Raw genomic sequence first — 16,060 nt, 5'->3', positions numbered from 1 at the left:
ATCTAATTTGTTTTTTTTATCTAAACTACTAAAAAATTTTAATATATTGATTTAATATATGAAATATTGATTTAATTTAACAATCTTGATTACAGTGTATATAGTAGATATATACTTATTTGCATACTTAGATATATTAATTGATAACAAATAGTGTTCAGCATATATTGATTATTATGAAGTGCAAGTTATTGGTAAGATTTATAAATAAATGTAATATTTTTTTATACGCGAAATAGTTATAAAAATGTTTTACATTTATTATTCGTCTTGATCATATGATTAGAAATATTTATAAAATTTTAGGCAATTAATAAATTTTTATTAATGATATATATTATATGAAATAATTAAGTAAAATGTGTAATAAAAATATGTATTATTATGTACTTAATGTCTATTTTCTTTCACCATTATTAAGAAAACAGTAAGTACAAATTTTTAATATAAACCAAATCAAACTCTTTTTTATCAAATTTTTTATATTCATTAATGATTATTATTGAGTAATGTATATTAATAAATGAGAAATTGTTATATTTTAAAATTTGTTTAAAAACTAAATCTAATATTTATCTCAAAATGTTTACAATTTAAATTTTCCAAGAAAAGAAAATTATGTTCATTTTTATATCTATTTATAAAAATTTATGTGATGTAATTATGTACAATTATAAATTTGAGATAGTTATGAAATACAATAAAATAATGTTGCTATATAATAGGTTATTAATATAAATCTTCCAAGCAGGCCAAAGTTATTTTGGGTATACATTGAAGGTTGGCTGCCAACCTCAGAAATTCAGATCTACTTCTTCAATTTAATATATAAAAACGATTTTAATTAAATTTATTTAAAAATGGACTCGGATTCTACAGAAATGGTGAAAGAAATCAAAGACAAGGTAATATTACATTGGAATTGTCGAGGTCTTGTGGAATTTCCTGAAGCGATAAGAATCTATGGAAGCCACATTCAAGAAATATATTTAAAATGGAATAAAATTACTACTTTACCTTCATGGATTATAGAACTTTTTAATGTTACTAATTTGTATATTTATGGAAATCTGATAAAGGAAGTACCTCCAGAACTTTGTCAAATGAATCAATTAACAGTTCTTGATTTAAGTGCTAATAAATTAGAGCAAATATCCCCTTATATAGGAAATTTAATAAGCTTAAAATCTTTATTATTAAATGAAAATTTTATAGATAAATTACCAAATGGTAAGTTTTTAAAGAAAAATAAAAAAAGTTTCAAAAGTTTATATAATTTCATTTAATATAAACTTTTACATAATTTTTATAGAAATGAATCAAATGCATAACTTAGAAATTTTATCTATTTCTGGAAATAAATTTGTTGCACTACCAGAATGGATTGGTTCCTTACCTAAATTAAAAGAATTAAATGCAGATAATAATTGCCTTAAAGAACTTCCAAATAGATTAACTTTATCTCCACAGCTATCAATTATTTCTGTATGTTCTAACAGGTTGTTATATAAATAATCATTACTTATCATACTTATTTAAATTAATTTATTATTAGATTTTTGTTAACATTTTAAATGCTTTCATTTTATGCAGAATGATTTTTATATAGGCTAAGATATTTACCATTAAATGGATTTGTATCTTCTCCTTGCATTAAATTTGATGCAAATATATATTTAAATTATTTGTCTTATCCACTTCTTTATCAATTAACATCTCAATATTCATTTATTCAAGATCAAAGAAATATTTTGGCTTATGGGTATGTACATACATATTTTATAATGTATGATATATATAATTTAAAACAAAAAATATAGTTTTAAAATAATTATTAGAAAAATTTAATGAAATTATTTAAAACAAATTTTTTTATTGCCATTGAATTTATATATATGTATAATATATATATATATATATATATAATATATATATATATATATATGCATAATCACAGATGCTTTGCAACATGTTATGAAAATACTACATTACATCCAAATATTAAATTAAAAATAAAAATAAATGAAAAGGATACTGACTTTATAATAGAATTACCACGTCAGCTTTTAAAAGTTCATAATATACTTGAAAATACAGTTATTTCTTTATGGGAATTATCTTTGAGAAAAGTTTATACCGAAAGGTATTTACTTACTTTTTTAGGATTCATATTATTTCTAATATTATAAATATACATTATCTGATATTGAATTTTATTTAAGGTATAAACATACACTTAATATATCTATATCACCTATAAACATAAATGTTCAATATGAACCAATTCAAATAAAAAATTGTCAAAAATTTGATTTTAATGTTTCATGTAACTTATTAATGAATGGTCCAATAAGTATTTGTGTAAATTTTCAATGTCAACAACCAATTTTTACAGAAGCTTGGATTATTATTGGTATGAATTATTATGGAGAAGCTATAACAACAGTTGCATTATGTTGCTGTAAAAGGTAAGATAAATACTATATATAGATCTATGTATAATATCAGACTTAATTTTTCAGATGTGCAGCTGAATTCTCAAAACATTCTAATATGACAATTAAACATACTTGGTATTGTATAAATTAATAATATTATTTAGAAAATAATTCTGTAAATATATTATATTAAAAAAATAAGAATTTAATGTTTTCAAATCAGATTAAAAATCTTCATATCATTTACAATATTTCTGAGTAATATTTAATATATATAAGTATTAAATCATTTACACATTATTTTATCTTACAATGGCTGGTATTTTAAATTTTTATCACAATATTCATATCACGATGCTATCTTTAAAATAATACGTCTCTCTTTATAATTAATTTTAAATTTTTACATATTAAGTAATTAAATTTTACATATTAAGTAAATTTATTCTTTTTGTAAAAAATTTTAACAATTATTTTTTATATAATTCTAAATTTAAGTTATAAGAAAATCTAAAGCTCTATCGCGATCAATATTACATTTTAAAAGTGCAATGGATGCCTTTTCTTCTGGAAACCCTAAATCTCTTAAAATACATAAATTTTCATAATACACTTTGGCTTTCTCTTGATTATATTCTGTAAGGGCAAGAGCTTTCTCAGCATCTTCTCCAGAAATTCCCATTTCTTCTAAAGCTTGAACAGCTAATAAGTATTCTACAATTTTTTTATTATCTTGACCACCTAAATCGCGTATAGCACGGGCAGCTCTTGATAAAGGAAATCCCATATCGCTCAAATGCCGAGCCAATTTTTTATCTTCCTCTGTCAAATCTAATAATAGATTCATAAGAGTAACTTGATTTGTTACCATTACTTTTTCTTGCTTTAATGTATCATGACTACTAGTATCAGGATTTCCTAAATTTGACCAAGGCTTCCAATCCTAATATAGAAATAATTAATAAATAATTTAAAACTTAAAATCATATATTTATTAATATGCTATTTGCATAAGAAAAATATTATTACTTCCATATGAGGTCTTTTTAAATCTCTTTGAAGTTCTTGTACAATTGCAGATACACTACGATGCTTCATATTTTCTTGTTCATTAATTTCATCCTGATCAGTTATTTCATTCTTGATATCATTTTTTTCTTGTATGTGAGACTTTGATTCATCATTAATTGTTAAGTCATTTAACAAATTTTCTAATTTTGCTGATGGCATCCATTGAGATGTAGGTTGTAATACCTAGAATATTATAAAAAGGAAATATTAAATCTATTATTACTGCTTAGTTATGATGTAAGATATTTTATTAACCTGAGCAAGTTCTTCCATTTCATTAATTGTTTTTAATTCCAAATTGTCAAATGGACTGCTTGTATCATTATCAAAATCAGCAAAATCAAGACCATTTACTTTTATATGATCTTGAAGATCATTTGCAGGTGGAGATAAAGGCTGTGGAGTAAGAATTGTTGTTTCAGGCACAGGTGCATTTATAGGCTTTGTAATATCAGGCAAAGGAGGTGGTGGTGGAGGTGAAAATTCATTTTTTTGTTTCTTTCTTTTCTCATCTAATCGTGCATGTCGTGCTTTGCTATTTGCTTGTCTAACATTACGCCATTCTGTCATCTATAAATTAAATTATAGTTAATTTATTTTAATAAATATTATAGAAGATATTACAGAAGATTATATTTGAATTAAATATATTTTGATGTTTTTTTATGTTAAGATGAATTAATTTACATGCATTGTAAAAAATAATTTATTTTCAATTTAATTTATATCTCTTATAAATTAAAGTACTACACAACCTTTTCAAGTACTGATTTTTCCAAATTGAAGTCATAATTTAATTTCGATACGTCTGGTAACTTATTATTATATGCAGCTGGTAAACATATTTTTCTTGGAGGTTTATAGGCTTCTGCAATTTTAACATGAACTCCATCCATATATGATGCAATTAAATCACATTGTGCTGATACTGAAGAACGAGCCATATTTTAATATTTATTATTTAAAAAAAATAATAAATTATCAAAATATATTTCAAGTCACTATGAATTAAACTTGTATCATAACCTCATGTCATTGTATTTCGTTTATATTTATATAATAGAACTACTTCTCATGATTAATACTGTATACTTCCAAAATATATATATAAAATGACATATTTTTTATTATCAATAACTATTAAGTATATTGCTTTGTATTTGACAGCTTTTGATGATTTAAACTTCTAACCTTTAAAGTAGCCATATTGAATTTTCTAAATAAGTATAATCGATTGAAAAAAGAATCGATAAAATATAAAAAAATTTAATTTTCCAAAAATAAAATATATAATTTTAAAATTAAAATATGAAAATTTTTATTTTAATGAAACAATGATTATTTAAAAATTATTTATTTTTATTTATTAATAACAAATATTTATTAATAACATCACAATAAATGTCATTTGTTAAATTTAACAATAAAATCAATTCCTATATACTTTCTTAATTTTGAACTGTTATAAATTTTTAATTTTATTTATTACAATATAAATGTATAATCTACAACTATATATATCATATAGATTTTTTAATTTATTTTATACTGTAGATGAACAAAAAAATAAATGATCTTATTATTCAGTATAATTTTTTATACATACATATATAAATATATATATACATACATACATATTTATATAAAAAATATATATATATATGTAATAAATATATATATATGTAATATTATATATATATATATGTAAATTGATTAATTGAGCTAAATAATTTTCCTACATATCTTTATCTTATAATAGATACTCTTTTATTTTTGTCTTCTACTTGATTAGTAGATTGAATTTTAATGTGACCTTTGTGTTTGAAATTATTGTCATCTTTTATATCATTTTGACTTGTTTTTGCATTTAATGCTTTCATATATGCAAGAAAAGATGTCCAAATTAAACTACAACAACTTACATAAACTACACGATTATGTTCTGGGATAAAAAAAAAGTTGACTGTTTGTAAAATAGGCCATACACAAACACCAATCTGAAAAATATATAAATAAAAAAATATAATAATAATTATTTGTAATTTTTTTATTATTTGTAATGATTATATATTTTATATTAATGATATCAATCATAAATACTTACTTTATAAGTAGGCCAAAATTTATGTTTAACTTCTTCAATGCATTCAGTTATTGGTTTCATTTCAAGTAAGTTTATACCAAAAAAGAAACAGCACATTGCAGTTGGAGTATATGTCACTTGTTCTACTAAAGCCTATAAAATAAATATAATAAATAAATAACCAGTAATATTATAATTGTCATATAGTAATTATTTAGTTAATTTTAATATACTTTGGTAATTGCAGACTTTAGATCTGATTTTGGCCAAAAGTATGAAGAGCACCTTAACCAACAATATAGTGTTGGAGCTACAAAAAATCCACCATATAAACTAAATCTTAAGGCTTGTAAATAATTTAATTCATCATATCCTGCTAGTTTTTGTTGTATTAAACTTCCTGTCGGCCATATGACAGTATAAGAAGCCATTCCTCTTACAATTGGATATTTTTGCGATACTTCGCGAACTTTTATAAAAATAATACGCATTTTCACAGCGGTCACTAAAATATAAACAATTTTAATTATTAATAAACATTATTATTGAACAATTTTAATTATAAATAATTATAAAATCGAAACGATAATGGGTAAATTAAATGAAACTTTAAACCTGAATAATTAAATAAAAAATTAAAACTACTATTATTTAGAATGTATTTGTGTTAGCATATATACTACATCATTATGCAATTTATGTTCATATTAGTTTGTTCCGAAGAATTTTATAAATTTCATGTTTTCTTTGTCACGGCACGTGACAAATCAATTCATAATGAATGATGCTACGCGCCAAACAAAAGAGTGCGTATAATCAATGTTTCAGAAATAGAGAAGTTGTTTTTCTATATATATAAATTTAAAAATGTAATAAAAATAAATGTCAATTAAATTGTCATTAATTATATTATTTAATTTATTTTAAATATTAATAAGCTATCAAAAATAATAATATTATTGAAATTTAGAATATAATAATAGTTTCAAAAAACATATATATATGTATAAATTATTTTTTTATTTATTTTTTTCATAAATCATACCTTTCTTTGATAAGATGTCAAAAAGTTGATAATATTACCGCGGTTTATTTGAATGTGACGCGAGAAAACTCGCTGTACCGCGAATTTATGAAAAACAACAGTTCTGTAAGATTGACACATCTGGAAATGATTCACTACTACGGAAACATGCACATACTGGCAATCGTTGAGACCAAACTTATATTTGTCACGCGCAAAAGTACTAACGATGACGAAACTGGTCGATCCATTCTTATCTGTCCTTGGTAATTTCGTATCTTTCTAGTTCACTTTTCCGATACTTTGATATATCATGTATCGATGATTACGCATCATGATTATGAATAAATGTCATCAGTAACGAAGTGTAATCAGTGTAATCAAAATTGTTGACCTCAATAGAATTAAAATGAAAAGTAAATATCAAGAATAATTTTTAATTATTTTTAATTTAAAAAGGGATGTGAAAAAATTAGAAATAAAACATTGATAAATTAAATTTTCTATAATTATATGGGACATAACATATGAACATAATAATAATAACATTTGAACATGACTTTATTATAAAGTAAATTATAGATTTTCTCTTGGTCTTTTTAGTTGTACCTTCTTTCCATTTAAATTTATTTTGCTTAAATAATTATAATATTCACAAACTTAATTAGTGTCATTGAATGCAGTAACAAACATGAAATAACATGAAAAGAGCATTATAAAAAGAGTACAAATATATGTACTCATTTACAATAAATCTTATAAAAGATTTTTTTAAAAAATCAAATTTACACAATTATATATAATATACATTTTATATTGTCTCAAATAATTTTTATCTAAACAAATATGTAAAAAAGATTACGCATTTTAATAAAACATATACAAAGATTATAAAAACAATGTTAATTTGAATCTAACATATTATTGATAAAATATTTACTTTTTTAATAGATTTTTTTTTCATATGCAATCACTATAAATAAAAACACAATTTGTGAGCATACAAAGATAAAGTTTGTAAATAAATTTAGAAATAAATCATATTGAAATTATATAGAATTTGTCAAAATGTTATCATTTAATTAAATAAAAATCCAACAAAAGTGATTGTTATAAACATTTTTTTCTATAATTTGTTTTCTTTTTTTTATTTTCTACTAATAAAAAAATACTGCATATATTCAATGATCATTATCCATATCCATTCTTTAAAATTATATACATACAACAGCCTTCAGAAATTGTCAACAAATTTTTTTGCAATTTTGCACATTATTGGCACAGTGTGAACCATCCAATCATTTAAACTATATAACTTGTTACTCATTTTGCTGTAATATCAAATAAATCACAAATTCCTTCATTTTCACTAAGATTAAAATGATAATCCTTCTCACTAGGTGGAGGACTTAATCTTACTAATGGTCCATAAACTGAAAATGAAATTTATGAAATTATATGAATATTTATTATTATTTATTCATTTTAATGTATATATCATTAACTTTTTACTTACTGTCAGAATAGATTTGATCAAATAATTCTAAATCTTTTTGAGCAATATCTGAAATCATAATATTTTATTCAATAAAATATTTTCCATTATATTTATCTTATAATAGGTGATATTTACCTGATGTACTAACATCTCGTAGTACTATTTTTGCCTCTATCAATTCTGCATCATCTTCTTCATCTTCATCAGATATAACAGGATCAGGTTTACTAATTCCTTTTGGAGGCCTAAAAGTGAATGAACTTTGTACTTAAATTGTAATTATTAATTCATTTTGATAAACAATATAGATATAATACAGATATATATCATAAATGTAAGATCTATACCAAAAGAATAGATTTTTGCTTAATATCTATTCACCCCAATGAAGATCATTTTAGTTTATGCTCTTTGCAAGTCAAAAATATTGTTTTACTATTTTTGATGCGAATAGAGCAAACTTTTTTTATAAATGTAAATTTATTTTTACCTTCCAACTCTTCTTTTTGGTTTAACATTAACTTCTTCCTTTTTTTCTTCTTCTTCTTTTCCTCTTTTTGTACCTTTCATTTCTTCTTGTAATCTCATTTCTAATATTTTACTATCATATGTTTTAGCTAATTCTGGTTGAATCATATATACCTTAATTTCTCCTGAAGTACTTTTTAGGAACATTTCATAATTTATTTCTTTATCATCTTCTTCAGATGTCTAATATACAATAAAATTTATTTATTTTACATTACTTAATAAAATTATTCAAATATAAATTTCTTTGAAATTAATACCTGTGTTGTTACATATTTGTTATATGTTGGCACACTTAATTCTGTATCAGGAGGAGCTTGAATTCCTAACACAAAATCATCTGTAAAATTTTCTTTAACATCTTCATAAGTAATATATGCATGCTTTCTATTAATCAAATCATTTTCTATATTTTTTATACTTTGTTGAATCCATTGAGTATGTTTATCTAATAATTGTTCATGATCTTCTAATTTCCTTATTTCATCTTTTAAATCAGTTAATTTTTCACCAACTTCTTGAGTGTTACAACCTGGACCTGCTCCTCTAATGATATATTTAAAAAATTACACAAAATATATAAAAGTAGGCTTATAAGATATTAGGAATTTTAAAATATATAAAATATTTTATAAATAATAAACATAATGTAAACATACTTCCATTGAATACTGTTTTTACTTTTCTTTTCAATGAGTCCAATACCTTCAAGTACGTTAGTAATATCATAAATTCGTCTTTTTTGTCGAACTTCTAAAATATCAGCCGCCTACAACATTATAAATTTATTATTATATGTTATCAAATATAATCGACTTATAGATTCTATTTTTTAGGTTATGTAGGATAGCACGTTGAGATATCAAAATTTGTAACGTATAGATTATATAATGTTAAATAAAAATAATTTACGGTGGGGAAGTAATCTTTACTAAAAAAATATTTCAAAAGAATTTGAAATATTGATTTTACTGATTTCTTATTTTAAAATTCCCGCAAGCTAGAAATGGCGTGTACGCCCGCGACAACTTAACCTAGCAAGTAGGTTAAGTTTTTATACATGAATTCTTATGAAAATACTTACTACTTTTAAATCAAGAACGCCGTCTTTTGCTTTCTGTAATAAAGTGACAAAACGAGTCGTTAAAAGACCAAGAGACTTTTCAAATCTACTTTGTTGATTATCTGCCATTCTCGAGGTCGTTGTCAAAATTTTCAAAACTCACTATTCCCTTCGAAATTGCCGCAACACCACAGACGCCATCCTAGTATGGCGCAAGAAGTATTTAAATATGAGCGCGTCTCTAGTGTCGATATAATATTAAAAAATATTATTTCATTTAAATAATTTTATCATTTAAAATATTATTATCAAATTGTATTTTTATTTAAACTATTCTTTAATTTTAAATGAAATAAAATAACAATTTTTATTTAAATATATTTTTTATTACATTTATAAACTCATTTAAATCATTTTTTTTAATTTTAATGCTTATATATGAAAACTAATTTAATATTATTCTTTAATATAAAAAAAAAAGATTGTTAAATCATCCATAGTAAATATAATATGTAAGAAAAAAAAGTTTTATCTTAAATATTTTATTTAACAAAATAAATGAAAATATTTTTTGTATAATATATTTATAAATGTATTTACAATTTTCGATGATTAATCTTATGATTGATGATGTAATGTATCTTAAATTATATAAAAATTATATTATAAACAATGCTAGTTTTGAAAATGTTTTGAAGTTTTGATGATGAAATGATTTATATTATGGAAAAATAAATTCGTTAGTAACAGTTGTTGCATCTGGACTAAGACTGGAACTTGCTGAGCTTAAAGTTTCTTCTTTGATTTTTAAATTTGAAGAATCTTTAGTTTTATCTTTTTCTTTATCTTTCTCCTTCTCTTTAACTTTCTCTTTATCTTTCTCCTTTTTCTCTTTATCTTTACCATGTTTATGGTCATGTTTATGTTTGTGTTTATGCTTGTGTTTCTTTTTATCTTTTTTCTTTTTCTTATTCTACAAAATAAATTAAATAAATAAATATAAATATATATGGCATATATATGTAATAACTTACCTTATTAACAGAATCACTTTTTTGTTTATGTTCTTCTTCTTTTTTAAACATTCCTGGTTCAAAACCTACTGGTCCTGGTGTTCCCATAATACCAGGTAATGATGCAGAATTATCACTATAATATTCTGATTTTACTTTTCCATCACTGGTTACAGAAGGAGTCCGATCATCCTTTTCAATAAATATTATAATTATAATTTTAAAATTGTAAAATAGTATTAAATTTTATATATTTTTTAATTTTATTTTTTTCTAAAATTTTTATATTTTTATATTATATTACCATTTTTTGACGCTTCATTTCTGGAGTATAATCTACCGAATTGGAAGGGCCTGGAATATCTGTATTTGGAGAAAGTTTTTTTTTACCTACTCCACTTGAATTTTCAGTTTCCATTACTGATGATTCATGTTTTATATGCGATATGTTTGGTTTAATCTAATATTAGAAAAATTAAAATTAAATAAACAAAATAATAAAATAATTTATATTATAATTATATAAAGTTATATCGTTTTAGATATATATAATTTACATCTTGTTCTGGACTTGAAGGTCCTTTTCTTGGTTTAGTAATAGCAGCAAGTTCAGGAATAGGAAGACAAAATGGTCGTTTTGATCCATACAAAGTATAATATAAATCAACTAAGTCGCATCGAATTTTAGGATCATGAGAGAGCATACCACTGTAAAAGTTTATACTAAGTTTATACTATAAAGAAAATTAAAATAAATAATAATTTAAATTGAACATACTTAATTAAATTCCATATACGATCGACCAATTCAGGACGATCTAAACGATGCTTATGCGCTCTTTCAAATGGTGGATTTTCAACCATAAGTCTAACTAATCTATGTCGTACTCCAGGATGAGGGTCCATTTCTATCATATCTAATAAAAATTCTAAATCTTCCCATTTGCCATCTACTCTAGTAAAATCAACTAATGCTTCTAAAGCTGCAATTCTAACATCTATACCAATAATTATAAGAATATATAAATATTTGTTTGTATTATAATTGTATAAATATTTTAAATATAAAACATTTTATATACCGATAAATTGTCCATATGCAGCATATGCTCTGAAAAGATGAGGATTGCTAGGAAGATGGCCAAACTTTTGTAAAATACGTATAACTTTAAGACAAGAAACACTGACTGTGTATTTATAACATGGTAATAATTTTTCCAAATTTAAATTTCGTGTAACTTCTTCTAATATAGCTCTAGTATCAACTGATAAAGATTCGGCAGTAATAGCTGTTCTAAAGAAAAATATTAATATATAATCATAAAATTATAATTGATTTTTTATTTCAATATTCATTATACCCTTGTTGCACGCTAATTACAGGTGTAACAGTAGCTCCAAGAGCCTCAATTAGTGCAGCTCTATAATAATTATCTGAATATCTGTTTTTACTATTATCATTATATTTAAATAAATCCATTAAAAAAGCTAAAACTTCTGGTGGACATATACCATGAGCATTACGTAAACCAGCCATTGCTACTGGTATAGTCTAAAATCATAAAAAGAAATATATAAAAATATATAATATAATATGTTAATATATATATATATAATTAATTTGTATTGAAAAAATATTAAACTTTTTGTAAAAAATAGTGTTGAAAATTTGTAAAATTATTTTGTTTAATTATTCGTCTACACGAAGCCGATCCAAATAATTTTCGAAATATAGCTAACATTGCTGGTGGACCTGCCCATGTTGCAACCATTGCATTAGCTACCTACATAATTATTATTGAAATAAATAAATATATATATAAATTAATAGTTTTAAAATTAAAATTAAAAATAAATATATATAACCTTTGTTAAACAATGTGCAGCTCGTAATCTAACTTTATAATAACAATGTTCATTTTCTATAGTATCAGTTAGTGCTAATCGTGTAGCAGGTGTTGCGTGATTTTGTAAAGCTTCAATAGCTTCTAATTGTGCTGTAACATCTCTTTCATGTCTTAATTGATATTGCCATTGATAATCAGGTTGTTCAACTTGAACAGCACGTAAAAGTGTCATTTCAGGATCTAATCTTATCCATAACACGGGAGAATCACTATAAAGAAAGTATACAACTTATTATTTTTCACATAATTATATATCTTTTCAATTTAAAACAAAAATAGTTTATTTTAATAATAGATAGATTTTAATAATAAATAGTTTAGTTTAAAAATAGTTTATTTTTAAGCATAGAAATTTCAGTTTCACATTAAAATAGTACCTACTCCATAGCAGAAAGATCCATATCTACTTCTTCTCCTGTACACAGTGGAATTTTTTTCTTTTTATTTCTACGACTTTTACTGTGACATGTTATGTCTGCTTTCGCCACAGTACCTTCAATTTGTAAAGTATGTTTAAAAGTACCATCTAATTCTTGAATATTAACTAGAAGTGGACCGACATATTTCCTAATTCCTCTTTGATTTGTAGTTTCTTGTCGAATTTCTAATTCTACAGTATTCCTGTGTATGATTTAAATTAATAAAGAATTAATTTAATTTAAATTAATTTTCAATTATAATTTAAAATATTATATTATTATAAATTTCTTTAAAACATTATAAATTTAAAATAAATTTAAAACAATATGTTTATTAAAAATTTTCTAATTTATATAAATACCTTTTTCTATTAAATATAAAACTTAAACTAAATTTTGCATGTCCACCTGTTCTAACCCACTGATCTATAAAAACAGCCATATCTTTACCAGTTACAGTAAAAATTGCTTTTGTAAATACGTTTGTACTAATTAACATATGAGACCAAAGTCCTGAATCAATTTTTTGTTGTGCAGCATTGGCAGCAAGAGATAATTGTTTGTTAAAAACCTAAAAAATAATAAAATAAATTTTAATTTATTTAAAACAAAGATAAAGATAACATAATATTTGTGGAAATATATACTTGTAAAAGTAATTCTTGTCCAATTCGATGTTCTAACATTCTAATAACTAAATGTGCTTTTTTACGAAGTACTTCAATATACTTTGGAGACATTGTATGTAAATTTCTTATTGGAAAATAAAATCCAGGATCTGGAGCTCTAGGTGTAGGTGCTGGTGTATTTGCTGCAATTGGTAAAGGAGCTGGTGGTTGAGAAGGATCTAATATTATACCTCCAAATTGTTCTTCATATTTTACAACTTCTTGCAATTCCTAGAATTATTGTTAACAATAAATTTTTATTAAAACTGCATCTAATTACATTTAATATATATCAATAAGAAGGAAATTTTATGTACCGATTGTATCCATTCTCTATATTCATTATTTCCAAAACATTTTTTTGCATATAAACCAGTAAGATAGGTTGAAATACCTTTAGGTAACCATGTGTCAGACCAATTTTGCATGGATATAAAACAACCAAAAAATTGTTCTGCAACAGCTTGTGCCATAGCTTTTTTTGTAATATAGACTTGATCAATAATTGCAGTTGAATGTAATAAATTTGTACTATAAATAAATGAATAAATATTAAATTTATAATATCATTATATTTTGTTTTTGTTTTTGTTAAAATTATTTAATAGAATTTCTTACTTTAAAATACTCATAGTAGCATAAGCATTTATATCTTCATCTAATTCATCTACAAAAACTTGTTTATAACAAGAATAAGGATATCTATTTGACAATGTTTCTTCATAAAATTCAAAAGCTTCATGCATATATTTTGCAGAAACTTTTAAAGATGGTAGTAATTGTGGCAAACAAAAATGTGTTACTTCATGCATATATGGATCAACAAATATTTCAAATGGTCTAAAAGAAAGTAACAATATTATTATATTTATATAAACATAAAATTCTATTTTTTTTTAAATAAAATTTAAATAACTTACCCAACTGCAAGTGCAATATTTGGTGCACATGCTGGTGTATTAAGAACATAATGAAAAGTTTTTCTACGCATATCTGGAGTATATACAACTTCTACAAGATCACCACAAGATACAGCAGTCATAGAATCATCTACAGTAAATTCTAATTTCCAAGTACATGGTTCTGCAAAGCTATCAACACATGGAAACCATAATCTTGAAGAATTCTCATAACTATATGTATACATATGAGCACCTCTCTATAAAAAAATATTTAATTGCAAATTTAATTGACATAAAAATAATTTTTTATATTATTATAAATTTACTACACCTCTGCTAATGTTCCTTCACAATTTGGTACAACAAAATGGACTCCACCTTGAGGTTGCTCTAAAGAGAATTCAATGCTAATTCTTAAACTTCTACCCTCAGCAACTAAATGTGCAGCATCTGGAGGAATTTGTACAACTAATTCTCCTGCATTATTATCTGGATCAACTCTTTGTGCAGCTGCTAAATGCATATTTGAAAAAAATTCTAATGATCGTCTGAAAAAATTTCATATAAATAAACAATATTGTTTTAATTAAATATTTATTATATTCATTAAATTGAACTTATATCAATTTAAATACTTACTGTTTGCCATCTCCTTGGCAAATATCTAAAAATGGATCAAAATATTGAAATGGTGCTTCATAAGTATCATTTAAACATACTCTATAAATTCTACATTGTTTTGCATTTAGTTTCACAAGTCTTAATGTATCTCTAAGTGGAACAATTGTTAATTCTACAAATCCCTGCACATAAAAAATATATTTTGTAAAATAAAAATTAGTAATTTTTTAAAAATTAGAAATTATTTTACTTACAATAATACTCTTTCTTTGGAAACTTATACCTGTGAGACTCAAAATTTGATGAGCCGTATAATAAAAAGAAATATTAAATAATAATTAATAAAATTAATGAACAAGATAAAAAATTAAATAAATTTTTTATTATTATAAAGAAATTACAACTTAATATCATAAAATTGTAAAAATTGCAACTACAGAGTTTTATAAACATAACCTTAATATCATAATATAAAAGTTAAATAATACGTTAATAAATTTCTTCGGATATATTTTATAATAAATTATTGAAATAAATTAAAGAGAAAAAGTATAAAATTACGTGAAACTTTGTTTATTAAAATCTTAAATATACTTGATAAATTTTGTTTACATTATAAAAATCTAAAAGATACTTATAATTTATATGGTCGACTATTATCGGCCGTTTTTTCTTTCTTCATGTTTTCATTTATATATTTCCACTATATGTTTAACAATATATTTATTTATATATTTTATCAAATTTAATTTCATACGTAAATATTTTTGACATTTTAACCACTTTAGACCACTATTTTCATGTATATAGTATAGAAATGTATAG

At 23.1% G+C, this 16,060-nt stretch overlaps 5 protein-coding genes across 8 annotated transcripts; 1 reads left to right on the top strand and 4 right to left on the bottom strand.

Annotated features, from left to right (window-relative positions):
* Nucleotides 1-7: 7 nt before the first annotated feature.
* LOC724557 (plant intracellular Ras-group-related LRR protein 7) lies at nt 8-2,639 on the top strand. 3 transcript variants are annotated; one of them, XM_026439591.1, is made up of 8 exons: nt 8-194; nt 307-427; nt 752-1,230; nt 1,313-1,499; nt 1,610-1,762; nt 1,958-2,143; nt 2,223-2,468; nt 2,523-2,639. In XM_026439591.1, the coding sequence occupies exons 3-8, from the start codon at nt 861-863 to the stop codon at nt 2,587-2,589; spliced, it is 1,209 nt and encodes a 402-aa protein (XP_026295376.1). In that variant the 5' UTR covers nt 8-194; nt 307-427; nt 752-860; the 3' UTR covers nt 2,590-2,639. The 3 variants fall into 3 exon arrangements, with proteins under 3 accessions (XP_026295376.1, XP_026295377.1, XP_006566847.1); XM_026439592.1 differs by having other exon boundaries at nt 749-1,230; XM_006566784.3 differs by lacking the exon at nt 307-427.
* A 220-nt stretch (nt 2,640-2,859) lies between these two features.
* Nucleotides 2,860-4,737, bottom strand: LOC551874. 2 transcript variants are annotated; one of them, XM_006566786.3, is made up of 5 exons: nt 4,536-4,694; nt 4,265-4,437; nt 3,765-4,079; nt 3,468-3,692; nt 2,861-3,381 (listed from the first exon to the last, which is right to left on the bottom strand). In XM_006566786.3, exons 2-5 carry the CDS (start codon nt 4,403-4,405, stop codon nt 2,932-2,934), a joined length of 1,131 nt encoding a protein of 376 aa, XP_006566849.1. In that variant the 5' UTR covers nt 4,406-4,437; nt 4,536-4,694; the 3' UTR covers nt 2,861-2,931. The 2 variants fall into 2 exon arrangements, with proteins under 2 accessions (XP_006566848.1, XP_006566849.1); XM_006566785.3 differs by having other exon boundaries at nt 2,860-3,381; nt 4,265-4,737.
* Nucleotides 4,738-5,236: 499 nt separating this feature from the next.
* On the bottom strand, nt 5,237-7,006 carry LOC102654488 (mpv17-like protein). Its single transcript, XM_026439656.1, has 4 exons — nt 6,638-7,006; nt 5,826-6,097; nt 5,614-5,745; nt 5,237-5,506 (listed from the first exon to the last, which is right to left on the bottom strand). The coding sequence occupies exons 2-4, from the start codon at nt 6,081-6,083 to the stop codon at nt 5,255-5,257; spliced, it is 642 nt and encodes a 213-aa protein (XP_026295441.1). The 5' UTR covers nt 6,084-6,097; nt 6,638-7,006; the 3' UTR covers nt 5,237-5,254.
* Nucleotides 7,007-7,796: 790 nt separating this feature from the next.
* LOC551896 (transcription factor E2F4) lies at nt 7,797-9,915 on the bottom strand. Its single transcript, XM_006566781.3, has 7 exons — nt 9,727-9,915; nt 9,302-9,411; nt 8,903-9,188; nt 8,605-8,825; nt 8,250-8,359; nt 8,133-8,180; nt 7,797-8,049 (listed from the first exon to the last, which is right to left on the bottom strand). The coding sequence occupies exons 1-7, from the start codon at nt 9,832-9,834 to the stop codon at nt 7,940-7,942; spliced, it is 993 nt and encodes a 330-aa protein (XP_006566844.1). The 5' UTR covers nt 9,835-9,915; the 3' UTR covers nt 7,797-7,939.
* A 316-nt stretch (nt 9,916-10,231) lies between these two features.
* On the bottom strand, nt 10,232-15,917 carry LOC409906 (transcription initiation factor TFIID subunit 2). Its single transcript, XM_393397.7, has 19 exons — nt 15,874-15,917; nt 15,490-15,544; nt 15,254-15,417; nt 14,946-15,162; nt 14,633-14,871; nt 14,331-14,552; nt 14,030-14,243; nt 13,692-13,943; nt 13,407-13,615; nt 13,007-13,246; nt 12,585-12,834; nt 12,362-12,502; nt 12,080-12,270; nt 11,801-12,012; nt 11,497-11,716; nt 11,276-11,426; nt 11,023-11,178; nt 10,740-10,910; nt 10,232-10,678 (listed from the first exon to the last, which is right to left on the bottom strand). The coding sequence occupies exons 1-19, from the start codon at nt 15,915-15,917 to the stop codon at nt 10,427-10,429; spliced, it is 3,600 nt and encodes a 1,199-aa protein (XP_393397.5). The 3' UTR covers nt 10,232-10,426.
* Between the last annotated feature and the right edge of the window lie 143 nt (nt 15,918-16,060).

This window comes from Apis mellifera, linkage group LG3 (assembly GCF_003254395.2).
Source record: "Apis mellifera strain DH4 linkage group LG3, Amel_HAv3.1, whole genome shotgun sequence".
Lineage (NCBI taxonomy): Eukaryota > Metazoa > Arthropoda > Insecta > Hymenoptera > Apidae > Apis > Apis mellifera.
The sequence above is the reverse complement of the archived record's forward strand: the minus strand, read 5'-3'. Positions and strand labels throughout refer to the sequence as shown.

What these genes read in the sequence shown, in the direction of transcription:
- LOC102654488 (XM_026439656.1), bottom strand. Translation starts at nt 6,083, where the DNA reads ATGCGTATTATTTTTATAAAAGTTCGCGAAGTATCGCAAAAATATCCA. An exon ending in TAAAGTCTGCAATTACCAAA is followed by an intron (nt 5,746 to 5,825) that starts GTATATTAAAAT and finishes TTTATTTTATAG; the next exon opens with GCTTTAGTAGAACAAGTGAC. An exon ending in AATTTTGGCCTACTTATAAA is followed by an intron (nt 5,507 to 5,613) that starts GTAAGTATTTAT and finishes TATATTTTTCAG; the next exon opens with ATTGGTGTTTGTGTATGGCC.
- LOC724557 (XM_006566784.3), top strand. Translation starts at nt 861, where the DNA reads ATGGACTCGGATTCTACAGAAATGGTGAAAGAAATCAAAGACAAGGTA. An exon ending in ATTTCTGTATGTTCTAACAG is followed by an intron (nt 1,500 to 1,609) that starts GTTGTTATATAA and finishes ATTTTTATATAG; the next exon opens with GCTAAGATATTTACCATTAA. An exon ending in AGAAATATTTTGGCTTATGG is followed by an intron (nt 1,763 to 1,957) that starts GTATGTACATAC and finishes GCATAATCACAG; the next exon opens with ATGCTTTGCAACATGTTATG.
- LOC409906 (XM_393397.7), bottom strand. Translation starts at nt 15,917, where the DNA reads ATGAAGAAAGAAAAAACGGCCGATAATAGTCGACCATATAAATT. An exon ending in GTGAAGGAACATTAGCAGAG is followed by an intron (nt 14,872 to 14,945) that starts GTGTAGTAAATT and finishes ATTTTTTTATAG; the next exon opens with AGAGGTGCTCATATGTATAC. An exon ending in GCTACTATGAGTATTTTAAA is followed by an intron (nt 14,244 to 14,330) that starts GTAAGAAATTCT and finishes ATTTATTTATAG; the next exon opens with TACAAATTTATTACATTCAA.
- LOC551874 (XM_006566785.3), bottom strand. Translation starts at nt 4,453, where the DNA reads ATGGCTCGTTCTTCAGTATCAGCACAATGTGATTTAATTGCATCATAT. An exon ending in AAAAATCAGTACTTGAAAAG is followed by an intron (nt 4,080 to 4,264) that starts GTTGTGTAGTAC and finishes TTTAATTTATAG; the next exon opens with ATGACAGAATGGCGTAATGT. An exon ending in AAATGGAAGAACTTGCTCAG is followed by an intron (nt 3,693 to 3,764) that starts GTTAATAAAATA and finishes ATAATATTCTAG; the next exon opens with GTATTACAACCTACATCTCA.
- LOC551896 (XM_006566781.3), bottom strand. Translation starts at nt 9,834, where the DNA reads ATGGCAGATAATCAACAAAGTAGATTTGAAAAGTCTCTTGGTCTTTTA. An exon ending in AAAAACAGTATTCAATGGAA is followed by an intron (nt 9,189 to 9,301) that starts GTATGTTTACAT and finishes ATATATCATTAG; the next exon opens with AGGAGCAGGTCCAGGTTGTA. An exon ending in ACGAGATGTTAGTACATCAG is followed by an intron (nt 8,181 to 8,249) that starts GTAAATATCACC and finishes TTATGATTTCAG; the next exon opens with ATATTGCTCAAAAAGATTTA.